This window comes from Heterostelium album (assembly GCF_000004825.1).
Source record: "Heterostelium album PN500 unplaced genomic scaffold PPL_scaffold8, whole genome shotgun sequence".
Taxonomy (NCBI): Eukaryota; Evosea; class Eumycetozoa; order Acytosteliales; family Acytosteliaceae; genus Heterostelium; species Heterostelium album.
In genome coordinates, this window is record NW_008805070.1 from 2,102,785 (window position 1) to 2,129,591 (window position 26,807).

Below are 26,807 nucleotides of genomic sequence, written 5' to 3' on the forward strand. Positions count from 1 at the left end.
AACACAAGAGAATTTAATATTTCAAATAATTTAAACAACTTAATAATTAATGATTAAACCTAATTTTTTTGAAAAAACAAAAAAAAAAAAAAAAACAAAATTAAACGTTTTGAAAAAAATTGGTTGGTTAAGATTAATCCCAATTTGGAAAATCAAAAAGGACTCGATTTTTTTTTAATACCAAAAGGTCTCTCTTAGATCACTTTTTTTTAAATTAAAGTTTTAATAAATTTAAATAAAGACTATCTAGGGTTCGCAATATAATATCGTCTTGAAAAAAATTAACGTATTGATAGCACCACAAATGTGACTTCCAGTTAGTATTTGAACTCTCTGATTTCTTATTTAAGGTCATGACCTCTCTTGTATTTTAATTAAAAATCCAACTTTAACTTTTAAAGATCAATCTCTTTTTTTAAAGATATATTATATTTGCACATATTTATATTTAAATATATCTTTTTATCTAAAATTAATATTCTATTATTTTTCTTTCACCGATATTAATTAATTGATATTTAATTTCCATATCAATGTTTAAACTTTCAATTTATATCCTATTGGCTTTTTTGCTAGTGGGAACTGTTTATTCACAACAACAATGTTTAGATAATGTTGTTTCTTATACCGACCAAGATAGAGCCAACATTCCAGCATCTTTCGATGCCAGAACACAATGGCCAAATTGTATTTCACCTGTTAGAGATCAAGGAAGTTGTTCAAGGTAATAATTTAATTAATTATTTATTATTTATTCTTAAAAAAACAATTTTAGAAACTAATTTATTTATTTCTATTTCTTTGAATAATTATAACTTAGTTGTTGGGCTATGACATCATCATCTATTCTTGCTGATAGATTATGTATTGCCTCTGGTGGAGCTATCAAGAAGTTACTATCGCCACAATATATGGTGGATTGCGCCAAGAACTGTAAGACAAACAGTCAATCGGATTGCAACTCTGGTTGTAAATTCGGTTTCCTCGATATCTCGATGGAGTATCTATCGAATGGAATCTCCGCAGAATCATGTCTTCCCTACAAGGAATCGGATGCAACCTGTCCATCGCAGTGTAAAGACGGCTCGCCAATCCAGCTGTACTACGGTTCCGGCTGTATCAGTATTGGCAACCTGAAGGACGCGCAACTCGAGATCATGAAGAACGGCCCGATCCTCGCTGTCTTCCAGATCTTCACTAGCCTCTACAATATCGGCAGTGGATTGTACCGTGGCACTGGCGACCCAGCGGAAGGACATGCCGCACGTGTCATTGGCTGGGGCGAAGAAAACGGTACACCCTACTGGTTGGCACTCAATTCGTGGGGCACCGAATTCGGTATGGACGGTGCATTCAAGGTGCCAATGGGTGAGAATATCGCCGGTTTCGAATCGCAGCTACTCTCTGTCAAGCCAAACGTCGATGCTTCGCCAAAGGGTGCCGACGCCAACTGGAACGGTGGATCGACACCGAGCACCGGAGACAACAACAGTGGCAACTCTGGAAGTGGTAACACAGCCAGTCAGATTCTACAGCCAATCTCGATCGTCTTTATCCTAATCACTTTACTTTCATCGGCAATCGTAATGTTTAATTAAACTCTCAATAATAATCATATCAGATGACTGACCATCATCTTATCTTATGACATTTGTGTAAATATATTTTATAAAAATAAACAAATTTAATTTTTTTCAAAATAAAAAAAACAATCACTTTTTTTTTTGCTAATTAAATTTTATTTTTTTTAATATTTTTATTTTTAAAGTGAACATCAAAAAAAACACCAAATTTGTAATTTAATTTTTTTTTTATTATTTTACTTTATCAATCTTTAATTCTTTCAATCAATTTATATATTTTGTACATTTTACCTTTTTTAAATAATCAAATCATTTTTGTGTGTATTTTTCTATTTTATCTTTTTTCATATATAATATTGTAGAATAAAATGAGTGGAAGTAGAGCAGGTACAGCAGGTTATGATATGAGTATTATTTTCTCACCACAGGGAAAGCTCTATCAAGTTGGTATGTGTCTATTTTGTTTTTGTTTTGTTTGTTTCAAAGAGAATTAACTAACATATATATATAATTACTACTTATTATTATTATTGTAGAATATTCATTCAAAGCAATTAAATCAGGTGGTTTAACATCGATTGGTATTCGTGGTAAAGATACTGTAGTTGTTGCAGCACAAAAGAAGATCCCAGACAAGTTGATCGATCCATCAACTGTTTCCTCCATTTATAAAATTACAGATTATCTTGGTTGTATTCAGACTGGTATTGTTCGTATGTATTATTAACTAATATGACCTTTAATATTATATAAAACTAACAAACATATAATAATACATTAATATATATAACATAGCCGATGCAAAGTTACAAGTTAGTAAAGCAAGACAAGAAGCAGCACATTTCCATCACAAGTTTGGATATCAAATCCCACCCAACGTCATGGCCAAGAAAGTTGCCGATCAAGCACAACTTTCAACTCAACACGCTTCATCAAGACCACTAGGTGTTTGTATGTTAATTACAATACAATAGATGTTTTAAACAAAGATAAGATACTAATGTTATTATTGTTGTTGTTGTTGTTGTTTAGCAATGATTTTGATAGGATTCGACGATGAGTTGGGACCACAGTTATTCAAGATGGATCCATCGGGTGCATTTTTCGGTTATAAGGCAACTGCTGCTGGTGAGAAGGAACAAGAGGCAACCAATTTCCTCGAAAAGAAGTTCAAGTCTAATCCACAGCTATCGAGAGACGAAACCATTCAATTGGCCATTTCAACTCTACAGAATGTATTGGGTGCCGACCTAAAGGCATCCGATCTCGAAATCGGTATTTGCAGTAGAGACGACACCAAATTCAGATTGTTACCAGAGGAAGATATCGATAATCAATTAACAAAGTTGGCCGAAAGAGATTAAACGACGATCTTTAAAGTTAGTTTTAATTTTTTTTTTTAAAACAAAACAACAAAATAACAAAATAACAACAAATACAAAAACAAATAACAAATAACAAAATAATAAAAACCTATATATTATATATAAACCTCATTATATTAGTTAAACTATTTTGTTGTAATTGTTACAATTTTGTAGTTTATTAAATTAAACAACAACATAACAACAAACAAATAATAATAATAACAAAAACCTATTTATATTTAAATAACCTCATAATGAGTTGTTATAACAACTACATATTGTTTTATTAAATAGTATATATTTTGAATGTTTTAATAATATATGAGTGTATAAAAGTACTAAATTTACAAGTTTGTATATGAAAGATGTTCAGGTGGTGGTATTATTATTGTTGTTGTTGTTGTTCTATTATTATTATTATTATTATTAGTAATATCTGTATTACTATCTGTATTGCTATTATTATTATTATTATTGTTGATTCTATTAAAATATTTATCAGATTTCTCTTTTAATTCAAGATATAGCGGGTTTTTGTTGATTCTACGTTGATATTCTTCTGATGACAATACAGTGTTGGCTTGTTTTCTTAGCATTACAAAGAGATAGTGTGCGAATTGAGTGGTGACGAAATTCAATAGCCAATAGGGTATGTAACTCATCTTTGGATCGGTGAGTGAGATCACCTGTACGAATGTCTGTGTCGGTGATATCGGTTTGAGAACGAATCCACTTATTCTCGTATCGACACGAATCACCTTCTTTGGTACATCCGGTAGTGCTACACCTTCGAAATCCTCGTCTCTAAACGATCGTGAAACAACTACAACCTTATCGCATTCATCCAACATATCTACACCATATCCATATAAACACTTAAATGTAAAATAGAAACAACAAAACAAATGTTAATAATTGAAATTGTTTGTTTTGTTTTGTTTTGTTTTGTTTTGTTTTGTTTTGTTTTGTTTTGTTTATGATGATTAATTAATTAGCTAACAACTTACAACATCACGATTCTCAACAGGCCATGGACAACTCACTTTGCAATAGATTGCTTTCCGATAGCGTTTGTCTTCTGCTAGTTGTGTGGATTCCAATAGTCTTGGTATCCAAGTTGGATATAGATCAATCTCTAATATTACACTGCATAGATCGAATATCGGTGATTCTACTATTCCTTCCATTCTAATGCTATGCATTCCACCACCATTATCTTTATACAATGTAAATATTCCATCTTTATTACTTATTTCATTCCATCCAGCTGAATTTTATTAATAAATTAAATTAGTTGGTTAATATTCATTTAATATTAGATTCTCTATTATTAATTAATTATTTATTGATTTACCATTTTTATAATCAGGTGATAAAATATCTAATAGATCATCTATTTCTTTTGATTCCGATCTTAATCGCTTAATTCTAGAATAGCAATGATATTTCTCTTTTAAAAACGATTCTAATGATTCCAAAAGATTTTGTTGATTGTTGGCTCTATACGATTCCAATGTATTGTGAATAAGTTGATCCAACTCTCTAAGTTTCTTTGTTGCTTGAGGTATTCTCTCTTTTTCACATAAATCTAATATACAATCAATTAATTCAATGATAGTATCATTGAAACTATTGTCCATATTAATTGAAAACTATAAATATTTATATTAAATTACTAAAATTAGCTTGGTGATATTGAACAAAAAAAAATTATACATATGTAAAAATCATTATTAAGCACTCTCACCCATCAATGAAAAACTAATCAAAATAATTTTCCCAATTTTTTCTTTTTTTCGATTTATTTTTATCTGCTATACAACGAAAATGGGGTAAAGTGTTATTATTAATTAATTAATTATTTATTTAATTGTTACAATTTTTTATTTGGCATTAGATTATAAAATTAACAGGTGACAGACTATTTTAAACAAAGCAGAATAGCTATTAAAATTGAAAGAAGTTCTATTGTATTTTCAATATAAAAATTGGCAATTTAATTCTTTGATAGCTGAAAATACAATTTGACAAATATCTCTCCATTATTTATAGCAACTCTTTGATTATGAGGGACTTATTATTCAGTTTCCTTTTAAAAAATTGATAGTGACCTTGGCAAGGAAAAATTAAATCGTAGCAAACAGAAAAAAAAACTGTGTTCAAAAAAAGGTTTGAATTTTGGTTTTATAAAATTTTTTTTTTTAGTCTTCATCAAAGAATGATTGTAGGTTTCTTTAACAGGAGATGAGGTTCCTGTTAAGATGCCTGGTACCTTTACAATTATTAGGAATGCTATTGTAGCTGCCGCCCAAATCAAGCATCGGATCCAGAGGCAGTTTGGAACAGTATCCCAACTAATACTCAAGCTGCAATCGATAAGAGTATTGATACTGCAATATATTCTTTGGTTCAATCAGAATTACTTGGATTCTCTCAATTAAAGGATGAATATTACTTTGCTACAATGTCCGATCCAGTTTCCACACCAGAGTACATAAGTTCCGTTTACATTTCATGTGTTACTCAAGTGATTCGTCAAGAGCAGCTCTTTAAAAACAGATCAATTCCAAGCAACACTCTTGCCTTTGTTTGCTCAATTTGCCAAACTCTATTTAACATTCATTCGTTATGGTGTTACTTACGGAAATCAATTAGGATGGAGTCAATCTATTAAAACTAAATATGATGGTTTGATGAAATCAAGTTTATAAGTTATGCTGATGAATCAAATTCAGTAATCAACACTCATATTCAATCATTATTCGATGTTTCAACTACTCAATCACCCGATCTATGGAATAAGGTTTCAGATGAACTCAATCATTTCTATATGTCAGTAACATTGTTTTCATACAATTGAAAATACTTTGATGTCAAGTTATATCCAACTGGTGGTTCGATTGGTCCAGTTTCACATATTCTTTTATCAAATCTTACTGGTGTTTTCAATACTCCTTTTTGGTGGATAAACTTTGAAAGCAATACCACTAAACTCTAAAATCTATGGAAACTCTGCAGCTCAACTAAATACAAACAATTATATCAAAATAGATTCCTAGGTTTCCAAATCAACCCAAACAAATAAGCTCTTAAAATTATGTTTACCAACTAAATCATTTAGTAGTGTTTGACTCTTATGGAAAATAGATATGGTCGCAAGGTTATAGTACTATTTAATTTTAAATTTAAATTATTCAAATACATTTAACTTTCAATAAAATTTATTTAAAAACACTAAAAGTTTGTAATTCACTGTTGTGCTAGTTTGTTTTTTAGAAAAAATTGGTGGTTGTTTTAAAATAGATTAAAAATGAAAAAAAACTGGTCACAAGCCAACACCTTCTATCAAAAATGTTGGAATACAATTCTTAGATTATTAAATTTAATGACAAATAATATTCGAGAGAAGCCTCCCAAAATCTTATGAAACAAGATTCACTCGTGCAAAATACAATTATGCTTAATTTTGAAAACCCACCGTTATTTTTAGATAATGTACCAAATTCGAGTATTAATGTCATAATATCTAATAAGTGGTCCCTAATTGAAGATAACTATTTGCAATAATCTATTCGAAGATGAGATCTTTCTCAGAGAAGCGGGATAATATGAGACATCAAAGAGATTTTCAGATGGAAGAAATACTGATATTAATGGTAATATTGTACTCAAGATGTTTACTTAATTTGTATATACATAGATCACCACAAGCTTTCACTCTATCTATATATTTACAAAAGCAATAACACTCATGATATTTGCTCTCCAATTCGAAATAGTATTTTTTTTTAATTTTAGTCTATTAGTCAACCATTGAGGTGGATAACAAGAAGGTCAAGATTCAAAAATTTAATGTTAAGTCAAAAAAATCACTTTAAAAAAGAAACTTTTTTTGTAAATGATACTTGAACTATTTGAAATTAATGTAATTTTGTAAGTTAATATGTCGTGTACCCTCTTGATCACTTAATATTTATTTTCTGTAGAAAGTGTTGTATCCAAAATTAAGATATTTAGGTGGTATCATTTTTTTACTGATTTGCAAGAACAAGTTGATCATCAACGTCTACACATCTAAAGAGACTTTATCTTTATATTCTTTAAACTAACTCGACCATAAAATAAATTTATTTTACACTTGTTATTTTACAATGGTAATAATATCATATTATAATATACATATAAACATATAAATATAATACTTACAACTTTGATATAAGATTAGGAATTACTTTAGGAATAGTTTTGGTACGAGGAATATAGATTTAATGAATGTAATAAAGTTTAGGGATATAATTTACAGTATAATATTTAAAGATAATAATTTATTTATTTTACAATTTGAAGATAAGAATAATATTTGGTAATGTTGAATAATGTTGAATAATTAATTAATTTCTATAATGGATTTCCAAGGTATTTATACTGTTGGATTTCTTCAACCAGTGCAGTTGCTCAATCTCAGAAATCTGTTCTTGATTAACTAGTTTGGTATTCATTGTAGATTAACTTGTTGGTTATTTCTTTATGTTAACTTTGGTAGATTGATATTTTGTTGATTCACTGAATGTTGATATTATTCTAATATATTTAATTATTATTAAACAGCTGGATTATTAATTTAAGTTATTTGAAATCGTGTCCATAAACTGTTTGAATTGTGATAGTTGAATTCTTAATAAATTATTGAAGTGTCAGTTGATTTGGTTATTATAATTCTAAAATGTTAATTTTAGAACAACACTATTCCTAAGAATGTTATTCTATCCAGTTAATTTCAAAATACATATATTGAAAATATATTATTTATTTTTAAATTTCTTTTTTAAATTTGTTTATATTTAAACAATTGGAAGTGGTGTTGAATCACTTGTTGTATACCAAGCAATACCTTCATTTGTCCAACCTGCGATATCTGGAACAATTGAATATCCATAAACTAATCCCGATCCAAATGCTCTTGAGTATCTGTAAACTGGTTTGGTGGAAGTAATTTTAATATTTGATCCATAAACTTGGAAAGCAACACCATCATACACCCAACCACTTGAAGTGAATGAACTATCGGTTGTATAATAGAATCTATCAGCATTTGATTGAGTGAATTTGAATCGATAAACAATTGGCCTATCAACAACTACAGTTGTTGGATCAATAATGACAGACCATGGAACTTGGAATGCTTTGAATGAATATCCTCCAAATACCCATCCCATGTTTGATATTAAAGTACTTGGAACATAATTTACCGTTCCAGTTGAAGAACCAATATTAAGATTTGAACTCTTATCATTGAGATTATTATCAAATGGATAATATCCAACCAATCCTGGTTCATTTCCAACAATATTTTTATTCTTTAAATTCGATATTTGTGTTTGAGAGATTGCAACATTCCATAATGTGACATCATCGATTGCTCCAACAAAGTGTGGTTCATTTGGATAATAATTTGCGCCAATCAATAAAGCTTTGGTTGATTTTGCACTCAAATTTGAACCAGATGATGTTGTTGTGAGTTTAACAGCATCCAACCAAATTTCCAATGAACCAGATCTTCTAACAACAGCAATATGATGCCAATTTCCATCAAGAATTTGTGTTGATGATGTTATTGTTCTGTACGAATTGAGACCGTTATCAATTATGAAAACAATGACACCACTTGTATTGATGACAATTCTCCATCCACCATTGTTATTACCTGCAAGATCAGGTTTATTTGACATGATTGTTCCTGGTACTGTTGTTTGTACAAGCGATGTTGCTGAGAAATCAATGGTTCCAAAATCATAAGCACTAAGGTTTGGAATATTGACTTGACTTGTTGGCCCAATATTGATTGCAAAATCAGTTGATGGTTTATTTGGAAGACTAGAAATGATAAAAATAATTAATTAAAATTTCATTAAATATAAAGATGTTTTAATAATACATACTTGTAAAGATATCTAAATCCATTCGGTTCTTGATAATAATATTGTGAGACAGCAATGGGTGACAAAGAGACTGGGAAGCGGAAATCAATATCATCATAGGCAATTGCTAGAGCACCTACAGAGTTTGTTTGTCTTAATCCAGTTTCAACAATATCAACAACACATTGACCAGGATATGATGAATCATATTTTTTGTCTCCTACTTGTCCAATTGAAACTGGAGTAGTTGAATCATAAAAAGTGAAAAATATTCCACATGTATACCTAGTATTTGTATAGATGGTCACTGCAACAATTGGAACTTGTCTGAGAACTAAAATTTGTTGTGTTCCTGATATATCACCAATCACTTTTGATGATCCATCATTGTATTCAATGAAAAGTCCGTTAATCACTTTAATGTTGACATTTATGATGTATGCTGTGATTTTTGACATCATTCTTGTGGTTGATACTTGAGATGCAACTGTTTCAGGTCGATTCAATTTAATACAATATGAGTATTGACAGTCACCATTGATATCTCCAGCAAGATTTGATAAAAGAATATGTGAAACTGGACCAATCGAACCACCAGTAGGATATAACTTGACATCAAAGTATTTCCAATTGTATGAAAACAATGTTACTGACATATAGAAATGATTGAGTTCATCTGAAATCTGATTCCATTTGGAAGCTGGATATTTAGTGGTATATTCATATGGTAATGATTGAATACGGGTATTGATAACTGAATTTGAATAATCGGCATAACTGATAATCTTTGATTTCATCAAACTATCATATTTAGTTTTAACAGATTGACTCCATCCTAATTGATTTCCATAATTTACACCATCACGAATGAATGTTAAATATAAATTTGCAAACTGAGCAAACAAAGGCAAGAGTGTTGCTTGGAATTGTTGTGTTTTGAAAAGTTGTTCTTGACGAATCACTTGAGTAACACATGAAATGTAAACGGAACTTATGTACTTTGGTGTTGCATATGGATCGGACATTGCAGCAAAGTAATATTCATCCATTAATTGAGAGAATCCAAGTAATTCTGATTGAACTAAAGAGTATGTTTCAGTGTCTATTCTTTGATCTATTATAGCCTGAGCATACACTAGGATACTGTTCCACACTGCTTGAGGATCGGCTTGATTCGGGAACAAAGAATTTACAATTTGACCTGCCAAAGGTGGTGGAAAATCTTCAAAAATTTCTGGTGCTCCAGCGGTTAATCCTGCAACAACGGCATTTCTGATGATTGTAAAAGTACTAGGAATTTTAGCCTCTACCTTTGTAGATTGATAAAATGATATAACCAATAAAATAAATAATAGATTTGTGTATTTCATTGTTAGAGATTAAAACATCAAAATTTTCCTTTTTTTTTATAATAATCATATTTATAGTTTCTCTGGATATCATAGGAGACGCTTCTAAATGAGGGACTAATTCTCCAATTACTGTTCGCCATTATTTCTATTTAAATTGGGATTTGATCCCTTACCATACAAGATATTTCATCTCAGATTCAAATAGTGTAAATTGGTAAAAATCATTTTAAACCGTCCGTCTGATAGGTCATCAAATGAAGATATTCTTTGGTTTGGACTTTTTGTGGAAAGTTATTTTAAGAGTATGTAGAGATGAAAATATGCAACGTTGCATTTTTAAAAATCGACAAAGCTAACCTCAGTTGTTCACCTATTTTTTTGTTTTTTGCATAAAAAAAAAGTTTGTGGGACTGCAGAACTGGTGTGCGGGTTTTATTTTTAACAAATTTTAGATGATCATCATTCTTCATAAACACTTTACTGCAAATATTATAGCCTCATGAAAGATAGATTTAAATATCTTATTTAATAGTTTAGAATATACTTGTTCCCTCAGTTGAAAAGAACTAAAATCCTTTTTTTTTTAACATCTTACCATAGTAACCCCTATTTTTTTAATTTTAATTCATTGACATTCAAAGTTTTTTACTTTTGATAATCGTGTAACCGGTTTTTTTTTTTTTTTAAAAACAAGATGTATTTATTTGAAACAGTAGTATTTTTTTTTTATTTTTTTTTAGAGGTTGAGAAGCGAAAGAGATGGGAGTTAGTATCGTTTAAGAAATCACTAATTATATGTAAAATATTTTTAATAATAAACCTATCAATTTGAAAGGTATCATCTTACATCCAATCAAAATCAACTATCTTTCAATTACGTAATCATCCCTCATTATGAAGTCTGATCCCTCATTACATCAAAGAGTAGATTTAAATAAGAAGACTTTCATGAAATTTTTTAATATTCAAAATACTAATTAACAAATGAAATATTCAAATTTATTATTTATTGTATTTGTTATAACATTGTTATCACTTAATCAAAATGTAAAAGTGGTGTCCGCTACCCCTAAGATGCCTGGTACCTTTACCACTGTCAGGAATGTCCTAATCGCCGCAGCTCAGATTACAATACCAGAGATGATCCCAGGTTTTCCACCACCTATGGCAGGTGCCCTCGTCAATTCTTTGTTCCCGAATCAAGCCGATCCTCAAGCAGTATGGAACAGTATCCTAGTGTATGCTCAAGCTGCAATCGATAAGAGTATTGACACTGCAACATACTCTTTGGTTCAATCAGAATTACTTGGATTCTCTCAATTAATGGATGAATATTACTTTGCTGCAATGTCCGATCCAGATTCCACCCCAGACTACCTAAGTTCTGTTTACATTTCATGTGTTACTCAAGTGATTCGTCAAGAACAACTTTTCAAAACACAACAATTCCAAGCAACACTCTTGCCTTTGTTTGCTCAGTTTGCAAATTTATATTTAACATTCATTCGTGATGGTGTAAATTATGGAAATCAATTAGGATGGAGTCAATCTGTTAAAACTAAATATGATAGTTTGATGAAATCAAAGATTATCAGTTATGCCGATTATTCAAATTCAGTTATCAACACCCGTATTCAATCATTACCTTTCACTGATTCAACACCTGAATCACCAGCTCAATGGAATCAGATTTCAGATGAACTCAATCATTTCTATATGTCAGTAACATTGTTTTCATACAATTGGAAATACTTTGATGTCAAGTTATATCCTACTGGTGGTTCGATTGGTCCAGTTTCACATATTCTTTTATCAAATCTTGCTGGTGTTTTCAATGATGATTGCAGAATCGATGCTTGTAAGAAATTGAATCGACCTGAAACAGTTGCATCTCAAGTATCAACCACAAGAATGATGTCAAAAATCACACCATATTTCCACACTGGTCTCAGTCTTGTTGGACTCAACATTGAATACAATGATGGATCAACAAAGATGATTGGACGTTCATCAGGATCAAATGTTACACCATATCCTACATTAGTTTTAAGACAAGTTCCAATTGTTTCAGTATCTGTCTCCACTGATCCAATTCATACTCATGCAATCACCTTCACATATATCGATTCGACCAAAGACACTCTCGGAAATGTTGCCACCAATTCCAAAGCTCAAAAATATGATTCATCGTATCCTGGTCAATGTGTTGTTGATATTGTTGAACCAGCTTATGAATTGGAGGATTATTCTTATATAAGTGGTCTAGCAATTGCCTATGATGATATTGATTTCCGTTTCCCAGTTTCTTCGTCACCCATTGCTGTCTCAATATATTTATATAACGAACAAAACTTTGTATTCAGATATCTTTACAAGTATGTATTATTAAAACATCTTTATATTTAATGAAATTTTAATTAATTATTTTTATCATTTCTAGTCTTCCAAATAAACCATCAACTGATTTTGCAATCAATATTGGGCCAACAAGTCAAGTCAATATTCCAAACCTTAGTGCTTATGATTTTGGAACCATTGATTTCTCAGCAACATCGCTTGTACAAACAACAGTACCAGGAACAATCATGTCAAATAAACCTGATCTTGCAGGTAATAACAATGGTGGATGGAGAATTGTCATCAATACAAGTGGTGTCATTGTTTTCATAATTGATAACGGTCTCAATTCGTACAGAACAATAACATCATCAACACAAATTCTTGATGGAAATTGGCATCATATTGCTGTTGTTAGAAGATCTGAGTTCATTGGAAATTTGGTTGGATGCTGTTAAACTCACAACAACATCATCTGGTTCAAATTTGAGTGCAAAATCAACCAAAGCTTTATTGATTGGCGCAAATTATTATCCAAATGAACCACACTTTGTTGGAGCAATCGATGATGTCACATTATGGAATGTTGCAATCTCTCAAACACAAATATCGAATTTAAAGAATAAAAATATTGTTGGAAATGAAACCAGGATTGGTTGGATATTATCCATTTGATAATAATCTCAATGATAAGAGTTCAAATCTTAATATTGGTTCTTCAACTGGAACAGTTAATTTTGCTCCAAGTACACTATCATCAAATTTTGGATGGTCATTTGGAGGATATTCATTCAAAGCATTCCAAGTACCATATTCTGTAAGAATGGATCCAACAATAGTCGCTGATATTGAAAAGCCAGTTGTTTATCGATTCAAATTCACTCAATCAAATGCTGATAGATTCTATTATACAACCGATAGTTCATTCACTTCAAGTGGTTGGGTGTATGATGGTGTTGCTTTCCTAGTATATGGATCAAATATTAGAATTACTTCTGCCATACCAGTTTACAGACATTCAATATCATTTGGATCAGGATTAGTTTATCGATATTCAACTGATCCAAATATTGGAAGTTGGACAAATGAAGGTATTGCTTGGTATACAACAAGTGATTCAACACCAGTTCCCATTGTTTAAATAAAACCCAATAATTAAATTAAACCAAATTTTACAATAATAAGGAATTTAAAAATAAATACTATATAATATTTCTCTTTAATTTAAAAGGATAGAATAACTTTCTTTTTGGAATAGTGTTAAATAAATTTTATTGAAAAGTAAATTTGAAATGAATTGATTAAATAAGTAATATCACAAAAAAACAGATCCATTAAAAAATAAGAATTAAATTAAATCTGTTGTTTCAGGAATATTTATTAATTATTCAGACATCAAGCTCCTCAATGTTGCCAGACTATAATATGTTGAGTTTAAGGCGACGTTTAAATTTATTGAGTAAATCAATGAATTAGAGAAGAATCAAGATAAAGAATATATAATCATTTCGTTTTATAATAAAGAAGATTAATAATATATTTTTATATATTTTTTGAAGGGTAACGTTCCATTCCGTAAGTCAATTTATTTATATTTTTAACTTTATCTATTTGCTCTACCATCATACCACACTATTATAAAACCAATTTTAAGAGTTTCTCCAAATTGACATACGGGTAATTTGGAAACTTAAGAATCTATTTAGATATAAATTGTTTGTATTTGGTTTCGCTGCAGAGTTTCCAAAATAACCAAATGTCAAAGATCCTGTTGCTGAAAGCAATACTACACCCCATTCTGTTACTTGGTCACTTCTTGGTGTTGTATGTTGAAGATATCGAGATGATTTAATGCTTAGTGTTTTCCAATTTCCAAAGACAAGAAAAAATAAGCTCTAGTTATTGTGTTGACGAAACAAAAAGGACTGATCTGGATTATCTTTCACTAAAACTTTATTAGTTAGATTTATCTAGATACCATAAGGCATATTACAGTCAAGCTTCTCCTTAAGATTTTGGTAAACTTTAAATAGAAAAAAATTTTAATATTAATTTTTTCATAAAATGATTTTTAACATATTTAATAAACTTTATGTATGTTAAAAATCATTTAAAACCCCCACACCTGACCAGACATAGCGAAAATAGTGTTCTGCAGGCGATCGCCACAAACTTTTTTTTCATGCAAAAACAAAAAAAATGTGTGAACAGCAAGTGGTTCTCTATGTCGATTTTCAATTTGCGATATTCGTAATAGAGTATATTAGACTGGTTGGGTAACTCGGTCAAGTAGTAACAATATAATAATAGTAAAGAACAACACGATTAAAATAAACGTTGTCATTTCTCTCTTTTCCTCGAGGATACTCTTTTGCGACACGTGTTTTTTATTCCTGATAACTCTTTGGCTCGTTTTTTGTCATGTTATTTATTGTTCGGTAGCTTTGGTGTTCCGGTGACAGTTTTATTTTAGTTGGTACTCTTATTCGGTGTGCATGAACGATATACTGCTGCTTTTCTTGTTGTGTTTTGTCAATGTATATTTACTTTCTGTCGTCACACGGTCGATTGCTTTCCTACTCATTGTTCTGCTACAGTCACGCCTGGCGACACCGATGAGCACTGTTGACAACTGGCTGATGCATAGACACGAGCGAACTTCCGACCATCGAATCTCGTTTTTCATGCTCCATAAAAAAGATGATCGGTTTATTGAATGAACTAGATTTTCAAATATTATTTTATTTAATACTTTATTATTTATAACTACTTTATTAAATATATCTTTATTCATCGATGTTGCAATCTTTGATAATAAGTGTGGTAATACAGTAATCGCAGTGGTGTGTTAATTTTGGTAATGATATTTATACTTACATAACCGTTGTATATGGATAAAACTCGTTGCTCGATATATATAATACATAAATAACTATACATAACTCAGCAACTTTAAACTTTAGGTAGCTTTTGTAAATGTACTAAAATACACGTGATATTTCAATATTTAATATATTCTTTATTTGATAAATAAAATTGTAATAAGTAAAATGAAAAAAGATTGCGCTTAACGGTTTTTTAATTTTTAACAATTGAAGTTCATTAAAAAAAACCACTTTTTTATTCCATCTCTTAATATTCAATGATTTTTAATCTATCATATTTATTGTTTGTTATTATTAAAGAGTTTACTCTTTGAAGATAACATAGATAGAATATGTATCAGTTTAGTCTGTATTCTCTCTCAATAAACAGCCAAATCAATATTGTCGAGTCATGTGATTACCTGTAAATAAATATAAGATCTAACAACTAAATACCTAGATAATCAAAAATTGCCACGTCAAAAGCAAATTAATTAAAAAAAACAATTTTTTTGTTGACTGCAGACGTTGTCGTCTTGGTGGTAACTAACACCATAAAAAATTGAAATTTTGATTTTTTTTGTCTTTTGCGCCACAAAAATGAAAGATTTAAATAATGACGATCTTTGATTGTAAAAAGAACAAATAAAAATAAAATGGCTTTTGGTAGTAATAATAATGACAATAGTCAATCAAATAATAATAACAATAATAATATTTTTTCACATATTTTATTAGCAAAAATTATTAATTTTATCAATGATAATATAGATAGAATAGTGTTTACATTGGTTTGTAAAAAATGGTACAATGAAAGAGATAAATATCTATCTTTTAATAATCATCATATCAACATCATTAATGATCGAAATAATAAATATATACATTTAAATTCATATAAATCAATGATAATCGATGATATCAATAGAAAAACTAAAAATAAAGCTATTTTTGGTAGAGATTTTTTTAGATATTATTATGATTATGTAATAACAAAAGGTAAATAAAATATTAACATAAAAAGTATATGTTTCAATAAACTAATTAACTTTTATTTATATTTAGATCAATTTGATGATATCGAAAGATTTAAAAGATTAAACATTGATAAATTAAAAATTGGTTTAGAGCAAAATGCTGAAAACCAAGAGAATATAAAGAAGATATATCGATTGATATCCGATTTAAATATACCAAAGTTAAAGTATGTTCAATCAATCTCAGAATTACCAATGAATATTACATCGTTATCATTCTGCTATATGTTTCGCGAGGAGGTAGTGCCTGGATGTCTTCCACCGAATTTGAAAACACTCAAGTTTGGCCGATATTTCAATCAACCAATCTTGGCAGGTGTTCTTCCAAGCACATTGGAGAAATTGATTTTCAACAAGTCATTCAATCACCCACTCGAACCTGGAGTGTTACCATCATCTTTGAAGATTCTCAAATTCAAACAATCCACTTTCCAACAAGATATTAAATTTGGAACTTTTCCATCGAATCTTGAAGTACTGGAATTCTCTGGAAACATTTCAACTATCGAAGATGGAGTTCTACCTCTTAGACTTAGAATATTGGAAAATGCACCAACATCATGGTTACCACAAATCAAAACACTTACAAATCTCAAGACATTAACAGTTGGTAATGCTTCACAAGATTTTCATATGGATTTGAATTGTCTACCAGCTTCACTCACAAGATTGGAATTTCGCACTCGTATCACGTTGATAAATGAAATGCCACCAACTATTAGATATCTGGATATAGAGAAATGTGATTATGACTTTAATAGTGTATTCAAAGATAGGTCGATGTATCAATTGGATTATCTCAGGTTAAAACCAATAGATTCTACTACTACTATTCTTGATGACATGAAGATCAAAGAATTGGAATTCAATATGATGATTGATGATGGATCTATAGCTATGAAAAACTCAAAGGATAGTAAAGAAGAAGTGGATATTCCATTCGGTATTGAAACACTTTCAGTTCAATTGACATCGAAATTTCAAAAATCGATATCGATACCGAGTTCAGTGAAAAAGTTGGTACTCTCCAAAGAGTTGGATTGTATTGGTGGTCTTCAGAAGCGATATGACATGTCAGGTGCAGGCTCCATTCAAGAATTGGTCATAGTCTGTGATGAAATATCATTTTTCTCTCAGAGAAATTCAGTTTATATTCCACCCATTATCTTTGCACCAACGACTTTAATTCATCTCTGCGATATTCGAAATGAAAAGATATGGATTCGAATGATTCACAATCAATATTACCTTGTATACAGTCAATCACCCATCATGACCGCCATCGTCCATAAATCACAAATTTATAAATACATTCTATACATTATTAATGTGTATCAAAAATGAAATATCTTTCAAAGATACAACGATTTACATAACATATGTTGTTCTAACATTAATATTATGTTCAATTTAAATAGAGAATTTTTAAATAATAATAAAGAAATAGTTACTCAGACTATAGATGTTTAAAAATAGAAATAAATAAAATAAAAAATTCTTCATAGACATCGATTTAATCTATTTAATTGATTCAAAAATATTGTGTATTATATTCTATCTATAAGTTATCGTCTTTCGATTTACTTCATGGATTACCGGATCCTTTTAAAAAATATGTTCGAGCAGGATTGCAATGATCATCTGTTAGTTAATCATATCACAAATTAACTAATTTGTTCTCTATCGGGATATTCTTTCTCAGGGTTGAAGTAGAGTGTTGCATTGAAGACAAAGCTGTCGAAGCGATGGGAGCCGTTGAAGGTGTATTCATACTCGACAACCTGTATTAACTTCCAGAGGATGTTGCTATATTGAATTGTACCCAAGGTTGTACTGTCACCAGATGAATGTTGTGTGCTTTCACCAGAGGAATTTGTTATACTTATTAATGAAGTTGTGATTTCAAAAGTAGAGGTACTAGTACTGTCACCACTTTGAAGTTGTGTTACTCCATTCACAAGAGGATGTTGTTACAATATCAGTTGTATTGTATCTGACTGTTAAGAATTAGTACTGGTTGTTATGATTTCCAAAGTTCACTGTCGTATTATAATATAACGTAGGTGTTGTTTCTTGGTCAAGAGATCTAAATTCTTTGTTTTGTAAATTGTTTTGTAATTCACTCATATATATTGATGTTAAATCGATCATTTTTTTATGATTCTCAATAATGATATTTAATTTTTGTAATAAATATTTCCTAATAGATTATAGCTTTAAGTAAATTTTGTGTAATTGCAATTTTTAAAAAAAAAAAATATTTCGCAGACGTGGTTTAATAACAACTAAAAAATAAATTCAATTAAATTGTGCAATCAGATATAAAAACAAGTTATGCCATACTTTACTATAAAGGATTTTTTATTATAAAAAAAACTGGCTCCCAACCAATTTCGCCTGCGCATTAATTTTAAAAAAAAAGTAAAAATTAAAAATTAAGGGTAAATGTGATCTGAGTGGTTTTTTTATTTTATTCGATTTATGGTTACAAGCAAGAATAGTAGAAAAAATACCAAGAGTGGTAAAAAAAAACTGTTGAAAATTTCATATGAATTGTTTATTTTCCCCAAAAATGAAAAATTTCATATGAAATTGTTTCATTTTCGGGATTCTGGTGATTTGAACAAAAAAAATCGAAAATTTAAATCTGGTTGAGAATTAAGTTTACCTGAAGGTATTTGGAATATAAAAACCATTGATATCAAGAAGATAGGGGTCTAACTTTAACAAAAGCTTCAATTTAAACAAATAAACATATGTGTTGTTTCATTATTGGGATTATAAAAAAATTTGTTCAATATGAGCAGTCTTGTGTGAGATTTGAAAATATTTTTTATTCATAAAAAAAAAAAAGAAAAGTGTCTATGTGGTCAATTAGCCACAATTATTTACTATGGAAAATCAATTATTTTATAATAAACTTGATAAATATTTGTTTTATTAATGGGTCAACCACGTAGAATTTCTTCCCTCAATGAATAAGTCTACTCATCAACAACAATTTCAAGAACTATAAATATGAAGTTTCAACTTTGTATAATATTAAACTCATAAATAAAAAAAATGAAATATTCAAATTTATTATTTATTTTATTTGTTTTAACATTGCTATCACTTAATCAAAATTCAAAAGTCGAGTGCTCTCCCGCTCCTGTTAAGTTCCCCAGTATATTTGCAGGACTCAAGAATGTAATTGCTGCAGGAGCATCTGTTATCGTTGAAACTATTCTCCCAGGGTTCCCACCACCATTGGCAGGTGCCATTGTGAATTCTTTGTTCCCAAACCAAAACGATCCTCAAGCAGTATGGAACAGTATCCTAGTCTATGCTCAAGCTGCAATTGACGATAAAATTGATAATGCAACCTATGCTTTGGTTCAATCAGAGTTAGTAGGATATTCTCAATTGATGAACGAATACTACTTAGCTTCCATGTCAGATCCAGATTCTACACCAGAGTACCTAAGTTCTGTTTACATTTCATGTGTTACTCAAGTGATTCGTCAAGAACAGCTCTTTAAAACACAACAATTCCAAGCATTACTCTTACCATTGTTTGCTCAGTTTGCTAATCTATATTTAACTTTGATTCGTGATGGTGTAAATTATGGAAATCAATTGGGATGGAGTCAATCTGTTAAAACTAGATATGATAGTTTGATGAAATCAAAGATTATCAGTTATGCCGAGTATTCCGATTCAGTAATCAATACTCATATTAAATCCTTAGATTACTATGAATCTATTAGATATCCACCTCAATTATGGAATCAAATTTCTGATCAACTTAATCATTTCTATGTATCAGTGACAGCATTCTCATACAATTGGAAATATTTTGATATCAATACATATAGAAATGGTGTATCGATTAATCCAGTCTCACCTATATTTTTATCAAATCTTGCTGGGGTTTTTAATAAACAAGATGATTGCATATATTCTGCTTGTAAGAAATTGCAAAGACCAGAGGTAGTTGCAGGAAAAGTATCATCGACAAGAATGATGTCAAAAATCACACCATATTTTGTAAATACTTATGGAATGGTCGGACTCTTCATTGAATATAATGATGGATCTACAAAGTTAATTGGACGTTCTTCAGGACCCAATATTATACCCGATCCAACTTCAATTTTAAGACAAGTTCCAATTGTTTCAGTATCAGTATCCACTGATCCGATTCATACTTATGGTATCACATTCACATATATTGATTCTATTCAAGTAACCCTCGGAGTAGTTTTAACCAGTTCCAAAGCTCAACAATTTGATTCATCATACCCAGGTCAATGTGTTGTCGATATTGTTGACCCAGGATTTGAAGGAACAGATGTAGGATTTTTGATTGGTCTATCGATTGCATTTGATGATATTGATTACCGTTTCCCAGTTTCCCCATCCCCAATTGCTGTCTCACAATATTATTATCTAGATTCAAATGGTGAAGCTAGATATCAATACAAGTAAGTATTATTATATAAATTTATTAATTTTTTAAAATACTAATAATTTCTTTCATAATTTCTTAGTCTTCCAAACAAACCATCTACCGATTTTGCATTTAATATTGGATCAACAAATCAAATTAGTATCCCAAACAAAATGGAATATGATTTTGGAACTACTTCTTTCTCAGCAACATCTCTTATTCAAACAACAGTACCGGAACAATCATGACAAATAAACCTTCACTTGGAGGAAATACCAATGGTGGATGGAGAATTGTAATCAATACAAATGGTGTAATTATTTTCACAATTGACAATGGATCTGGATTTTTCAAGGCTACATCATCATCAACACAAATACTAGATGGAAATTGGCATCATGTTGCTGTTGTTCGTAGAGGTACTTCACTAGAAATTTGGTTGGATGCTGTTAAACTTACAACAACAATAAATGGTTCGAATTTGAGTACTAAATCAACAAATTCTTTATTGATTGGTTCAAGTTATTATAATAACATAACTGAACCACACTTTATTGGGTCGATAGATGATATTACATTGTGGAATGTTGCAATCACTCAAACACAAATATCAAACACAATGAACAAAAAGATTTTTGGAAATGAACCAGGTTTGGTTGGATATTGGCCATTAGACAATAATTTCAATGATAAGAGCTCAACTACAAATAATGGATCTCCATATGGAACTGTTAATTTTATTCAGAGTTCTTCATCTTCAAACTTTGGATGGTCATTTGGAGGGTATTCATTCAAAGCATTCCAAGTTCCATGGTCTGTAATTATTGATCCAACAACTGCTTATGATATTGATAAAAAATTTGTTTATCAATTCAAATTCACTAATGGCGATAGATTCTATTATACAACTAATAGTTCATTTACTTCAAGTGGTTGGGTGAACGATGGTATTGCTTTCAAAGTATATAATGAATCTAATTTGGTAATACCTTCTACCAAACCAGTTTACAGATATTCAAGAACTCAAATTCCATCGCTTGGATCAGGAGTGGTTTATGGATATTCGACTGTTCAAAATATGTTAGGTTGGATAAATGAAGGTATTGTTTGGAATACAACAAGTGATTCTACACCATCATTCCTTTCATATCAAGATCTTGAATATAAGATGATTCAAAATGTTGGATCACAAAGTTGTTTAACTGCACCAACAACATCTGGATCATCAGTAACACTTTCAACATGTGATCAATCGAATCTTCAACAATTCTGGTATTTGAAATATGATTCATTTGGACCACATCTTTACAATCCACAAACAATGATGTATATGAATAATCAAACAACAACATTGATTGGAACAATATCGATTCCACAAAACAATTTTAATATTCTCAATCAATTAACAAATGGACAATATACAATTCAAGAATATTTTACTTCATTATGTCTTCAACTCAATACTGTTTCAAATATAGTTGAATTCAAAACTTGTGATTCATCAAATCAAAATCAAATTTGGAATTATGTAAGTTTTTGTTATTACAATAATAATTCATTAAAATTAATTATTAATTTCTCAAATAATAATTCATATAGCCAAGTTCAGTTTTAGTTGAAAGTTCGAAATCAATTCCATTGTTCCCAGGTGCATGTTTAGATTCACTTGGATTGAAATGTCCAACAACACTTCCAGAAGGTAGATCACTCAAGACATCAAGTTTATCTCTAACAATCAATTCAAATGGATACTTAACACTAAAATATGGAAGTTCTGAAGTATATTCATTGGGTGTAACATCATCAACAGGACCATATTCAATTACAATTCAATCAGATGGAAATGTTGTTTTGAATGGTAAATCTGGAACATATACAGCAATTGGATGTTGGAATCTTGGAGGTCAATATCTCAATCTTCTTGATAATAATCTTTATGGTTTACAATATGGAATGATCGTTCAAAACAAACAAAACAAGATGATTTGGTCGAAATTAGGATATCCAACATCATTCAAAATTGGATTGATTCCAGGTTCATTCATTGACCACCAAGATTCAACAAATAATTATCTTGGAGTCAATCAATTCATCACCAATGGAAGAGATTATTTGATTGTCAAGAAAACACCTTCTGGTGATTCCTATGGCGCATATTTATATGGACAAAATCCAAACCAGGGATCCACTATTTTATGGAGAATTGAAAATCCATCTTTGTTTAAAGATGATCTCAGAATGTATGTTCATTACAATGGTGATACAAACTCTTTTTGTTTCGTCAATTCAATAACTGAAACATATATGTGTCATATCTTTGGTAGCTCGAACACCCTAAAGATTCAATCATCCCAATTTCTTCAACTTCCAGCACCAGGTAATGACCATTCTGGTGATAGAGCTATTGTATTGCGTTCATCTAATGGACCAATTACATTTGGATATTTTGGTATCTCAGGAATGGAAATGAACTATGTTCAACAACCAAGCACAAGCTATATATATGAAAGTAGATTCCTAAGCTTACAAATCTTTGAAGTCACTTATACAATCAAAAATTTACTTTCCTAACCAAATCATTCAATCGCAAGAAAATCTTTTATTTTTTGTAAAAATGAATGGTCATCGACTGGTATTTATCAAGTAAAATATGATACAACATACACTTGTTCTTCCAATGCCAAGACAATGATTGATACAAGTAGTTCATTATATGATCCATCACTCCCTAACGGCAATTATTTCTTCCTACTTCCTTCAATGCCTGAAATAGTAGTTTGTAACTCTAATGGAAGATTCCTGTGGTCTCAAGGATATAGTACTCTTTAGTTAAATAATCAAACCACTTAAAGAAGGGACAATTATTTTATTTAATTTATTTTATAATTAAATAAAGAAAATTAAATCTACACCTATGGTCTGAAGGATACAGTACTCTTTAATTAAATCTTAAATAAATAAAACCAATTTAAGATAAAAGAAATGTCTTTTATTGAATTATTATATTTATTTGTTTTTTAAATGATTATACTTCCAAATGTTTTACGATCGATTTCATCGTTCTCAAAAATGGTTCCCATTTGTTTTGTTCGACAGAGTATCGATGAGTGTAGGTTGAATGACTCTATCGTGGCATCGGGCATAGAATCTCTGCCGCCGCCAATCATATAGATATGATCTTCACCGTCATAGCATATCGAGACATTGTAGTAACGATTTAAATTCTCTACGTTCTCGACAATGCTAAACGATTTCGATTTTATATTGTATCTGATAAACTTGCTAGTACCTTCATCGTAACCAGTAAATATATATCTTCACCTACCAATGCCGCTGACATGGTTGTATTTCGTAAGATCAACATCTAGATGTTGTAGACATGTATTGATCTGATTCATCTACATAATGACTGTTGTTATTATTATTACTTTGATTCTGATAGAGCAATGCATTGAATTTATTGGTAACTGTCGATGATGACTTCTCATCATCTGTACTTGACACCATATTTATTCACTCTAGATGTCTTCGAGGAGTATATACCCTTCAGGAAACTCTACCTCTTCCGTATGAAAGTTATCTTCATCGATAAAATGGATCAAAGTTGCACCGTTTCTATGAAGGGATAGGATAGTATTTTTACTCTGGCTGGGTGTTGTTACACTGATCGACTTGTGGATCATCGATCTGAATGGCTGAATATCAAACTGTACATTATAGATATTGAATGGTTGAACGACTTGTAATGGACGTTGTAGGTTGAATTGTTTTGAATGATATTATTACTATTATTTATATCGATTAAATGTTTTAATTCATTCAGTAATTGATTAACTTGTTGGTTGTGTGTCAATATCATCAGTGATTGATATCTTTAATTTATGTTCTTCAACTCTTAAATATTCATGTAACTCTGTGATACCTCTGATTCTTTCGATTTTAATGATTGAATGTGTAGTGTGATGAATCTTTTAACACTGACCATATCGATCTTTTATTTATAAATAGATCATTAATATCACATATTATTATTATTATTATTGTTATTATTAATTATTTTATCAAAATTACTATTAAGATCAGATTTGATTTTATTTATATGATCACAATGATCATGATGTTCTTTATATTGATTATTATGTATTGTCAAACAAGATTAACACAACAATGTTTTGCATTTATAACACACTATCTGAAAATGACAACTATGCTTTGAACAACACTCCATCTCTTATAAGACTACTATTTGTAAAAGGATTATCAAAATATATCTAAGAGTAAAATGTAAAGTGGTCAAATTTTATTATGAACAGTCAACCCCACCCACACTGCTGGTCAGGAATGACTTTTTTTGACTTGTTACTAACATGGACTACCCACAAATTCTATTTGTTTTTTTTTTTTTTTGATCAAATCTAACCTTAAGATTTAAGTTGAGAATTGTTTGTTTTTAAATCTTTCCTTTCAAGTTCTTTTAAATGAAGGTGAGTTGTGCTGTCAGTTTCATTACAATAGACTTTTTGCAGTTCCTGGTAAAGAGATAATCTATTCTCTTTAGTATCTTCTAATTTTTATTGCATTGGCATAAATTAAAAAAAAAGTAGTTAATACATTCCTCAAATCAGATTTGATTGGGATTAATAGTATTATTTATTACATCAACAGTTTTATAATTTAAATTAATTTTAAAGTATTCTTTTTGGACATCAAACCCCGAACAAATTATGAGCTGATTTCAAAAAAAAAAAACAAATACTTTGAAAAGTTTTCAGATCACACTATTATGATTTTTTTAATTAAATTATATTTAATATTAAATTAATTTATTTTGTACTTTTATTTATTTATTTATTTAATAATAACATTTATAATACATTTTTAATAAAGCAATTTATATATATACATTATAGCAGAAAGAAATGAATCAAGTAAACTATTCACATTTATTTACAAAATCTAAATTACAACAACAAATCAAAGATTGGTTAGATGAAGATATACCATCATTCGATTATGGTGGTGCTGTGGTGGGTGATGTCGAAGAAGTTGCATTTCTTCTTGGTAAACAACGTGGTGTATTCTCAGGTACACCTTTCTTTAATGAAATCTTTGAATTACTAGATTGTCGGTAAGCATACAAGCAATAAATTATATATGTAATAAATAGCGCTATTAGTCACTTACTCTATCTATTCTTTTTTTTTTTTTTATTTCAGTGTAAAATGGAATATTAAAGATGGTGAGGAATTCAATCCTGTAAATGGACCTGTTGTATTAGCAGAGGTTAGAGGTGCCGTAAGAAATATACTGATGGGTGAACGTTTGTCTTTGAATATACTGTCGAGATCGTGTGGTATTACTACTCGTGCTTTCGATTTGCGTGCGATAGTCGACGGCGTCAAGTGGCACGGAAAGGTAGCCGGAACTAGAAAGACAACACCTGGATTCCGTTTGGTCGAGAAGTATGCAATGTTGGTCGGTGGTTGCGATTGTCATCGTATGGATCTCTCATCGATGATCATGTTGAAGGATAATCATGTTTGGTCGGCAGGAGGTAACATCACCGCCGCCGTAAAGAAAGCACGTTCTATCGGTGGATTCTCTCTCGAGGTGGAAGTAGAGTGTCGTACTGAAGACGAAGCTGTCGAAGCGGTGGAAGCCGGTGCCGATGTCGTCATGCTCGACAACATGTTGCCACCAATGCTTGCTGTCGTATCAAAGTCACTCAAAACGAAATACCCACACATCGTAATCGAAGCAAGTGGTGGAGTCATTCCAGAGACATTGGCATCCTATGCACTTCCCACCGTTGACATTATCTCGATGGGCTCACTCTGTCAATCGGTTCCACACATTGATATAAGTTTAAAGATACAAAAAAGAAAATAATATAAACTACTATTATCAAAATCATTTA

The 26,807-nt window shown here is 30.3% G+C and overlaps 14 protein-coding genes across 14 annotated transcripts; 9 read left to right on the forward strand and 5 right to left on the reverse strand.

The window, feature by feature from the left end:
* Positions 1-533: 533 nt before the first annotated feature.
* On the forward strand, positions 534-1,598 carry PPL_08471 (uncharacterized protein; the record flags this gene model as incomplete). Its single annotated transcript, XM_020579288.1, has 2 exons — positions 534-724; positions 821-1,598. The coding sequence occupies 2 exons, from the start codon at positions 534-536 to the stop codon at positions 1,596-1,598; spliced, it is 969 nt and encodes a 322-aa protein (XP_020431127.1).
* Positions 1,599-1,951: 353 nt separating this feature from the next.
* On the forward strand, positions 1,952-2,947 carry psmA6 (proteasome subunit alpha; the record flags this gene model as incomplete). The annotated part of the gene is made up of 4 exons (XM_020579289.1): positions 1,952-2,030; positions 2,120-2,296; positions 2,379-2,534; positions 2,616-2,947. The coding sequence occupies 4 exons, from the start codon at positions 1,952-1,954 to the stop codon at positions 2,945-2,947; spliced, it is 744 nt and encodes a 247-aa protein (XP_020431128.1).
* Positions 2,948-3,335: 388 nt separating this feature from the next.
* On the reverse strand, positions 3,336-4,590 carry PPL_08473 (uncharacterized protein; the record flags this gene model as incomplete). The annotated part of the gene is made up of 4 exons (XM_020579290.1): positions 3,336-3,355; positions 3,396-3,825; positions 3,958-4,217; positions 4,305-4,590. The coding sequence occupies 4 exons, from the start codon at positions 4,588-4,590 to the stop codon at positions 3,336-3,338; spliced, it is 996 nt and encodes a 331-aa protein (XP_020431129.1).
* A 187-nt stretch (positions 4,591-4,777) lies between these two features.
* On the forward strand, positions 4,778-5,948 carry PPL_08474 (uncharacterized protein; the record flags this gene model as incomplete). Its single annotated transcript, XM_020579291.1, has 5 exons — positions 4,778-4,782; positions 5,156-5,174; positions 5,238-5,537; positions 5,655-5,786; positions 5,829-5,948. The coding sequence occupies 5 exons, from the start codon at positions 4,778-4,780 to the stop codon at positions 5,946-5,948; spliced, it is 576 nt and encodes a 191-aa protein (XP_020431130.1).
* A 1,843-nt stretch (positions 5,949-7,791) lies between these two features.
* Positions 7,792-10,238, reverse strand: PPL_08475 (uncharacterized protein; the record flags this gene model as incomplete). The annotated part of the gene is made up of 2 exons (XM_020579292.1): positions 7,792-8,824; positions 8,890-10,238. 2 exons carry the CDS (start codon positions 10,236-10,238, stop codon positions 7,792-7,794), a joined length of 2,382 nt encoding a protein of 793 aa, XP_020431131.1.
* Positions 10,239-11,204: 966 nt separating this feature from the next.
* Positions 11,205-13,015, forward strand: PPL_08476 (uncharacterized protein; the record flags this gene model as incomplete). The annotated part of the gene is made up of 2 exons (XM_020579293.1): positions 11,205-12,595; positions 12,661-13,015. 2 exons carry the CDS (start codon positions 11,205-11,207, stop codon positions 13,013-13,015), a joined length of 1,746 nt encoding a protein of 581 aa, XP_020431132.1.
* A 182-nt stretch (positions 13,016-13,197) lies between these two features.
* On the forward strand, positions 13,198-13,698 carry PPL_08477 (uncharacterized protein; the record flags this gene model as incomplete). The annotated part of the gene is made up of 1 exon (XM_020579294.1): positions 13,198-13,698. One exon carries the CDS (start codon positions 13,198-13,200, stop codon positions 13,696-13,698), a length of 501 nt encoding a protein of 166 aa, XP_020431133.1.
* Positions 13,699-14,206: 508 nt separating this feature from the next.
* On the reverse strand, positions 14,207-14,545 carry PPL_08478 (uncharacterized protein; the record flags this gene model as incomplete). The annotated part of the gene is made up of 2 exons (XM_020579295.1): positions 14,207-14,331; positions 14,536-14,545. The coding sequence occupies 2 exons, from the start codon at positions 14,543-14,545 to the stop codon at positions 14,207-14,209; spliced, it is 135 nt and encodes a 44-aa protein (XP_020431134.1).
* A 211-nt stretch (positions 14,546-14,756) lies between these two features.
* On the forward strand, positions 14,757-14,886 carry PPL_08479 (uncharacterized protein; the record flags this gene model as incomplete). The annotated part of the gene is made up of 2 exons (XM_077398163.1): positions 14,757-14,815; positions 14,868-14,886. 2 exons carry the CDS (start codon positions 14,757-14,759, stop codon positions 14,884-14,886), a joined length of 78 nt encoding a protein of 25 aa, XP_077254268.1.
* Positions 14,887-16,077: 1,191 nt separating this feature from the next.
* PPL_08480 (uncharacterized protein) lies at positions 16,078-17,802 on the forward strand (the record flags this gene model as incomplete). The annotated part of the gene is made up of 2 exons (XM_020579296.1): positions 16,078-16,420; positions 16,487-17,802. The coding sequence occupies 2 exons, from the start codon at positions 16,078-16,080 to the stop codon at positions 17,800-17,802; spliced, it is 1,659 nt and encodes a 552-aa protein (XP_020431135.1).
* A 320-nt stretch (positions 17,803-18,122) lies between these two features.
* Positions 18,123-18,609, reverse strand: PPL_08481 (uncharacterized protein; the record flags this gene model as incomplete). The annotated part of the gene is made up of 2 exons (XM_020579297.1): positions 18,123-18,390; positions 18,518-18,609. The coding sequence occupies 2 exons, from the start codon at positions 18,607-18,609 to the stop codon at positions 18,123-18,125; spliced, it is 360 nt and encodes a 119-aa protein (XP_020431136.1).
* A 912-nt stretch (positions 18,610-19,521) lies between these two features.
* On the forward strand, positions 19,522-23,461 carry PPL_08482 (uncharacterized protein; the record flags this gene model as incomplete). The annotated part of the gene is made up of 3 exons (XM_020579298.1): positions 19,522-20,924; positions 21,122-22,418; positions 22,490-23,461. The coding sequence occupies 3 exons, from the start codon at positions 19,522-19,524 to the stop codon at positions 23,459-23,461; spliced, it is 3,672 nt and encodes a 1,223-aa protein (XP_020431137.1).
* Positions 23,462-23,907: 446 nt separating this feature from the next.
* PPL_08483 (uncharacterized protein) lies at positions 23,908-24,397 on the reverse strand (the record flags this gene model as incomplete). Its single annotated transcript, XM_020579299.1, has 2 exons — positions 23,908-24,179; positions 24,253-24,397. 2 exons carry the CDS (start codon positions 24,395-24,397, stop codon positions 23,908-23,910), a joined length of 417 nt encoding a protein of 138 aa, XP_020431138.1.
* A 220-nt stretch (positions 24,398-24,617) lies between these two features.
* qprt (nicotinate-nucleotide diphosphorylase) lies at positions 24,618-26,779 on the forward strand (the record flags this gene model as incomplete). The annotated part of the gene is made up of 3 exons (XM_020579300.1): positions 24,618-24,644; positions 25,801-26,018; positions 26,107-26,779. 3 exons carry the CDS (start codon positions 24,618-24,620, stop codon positions 26,777-26,779), a joined length of 918 nt encoding a protein of 305 aa, XP_020431139.1.
* Positions 26,780-26,807: the final 28 nt, after the last annotated feature.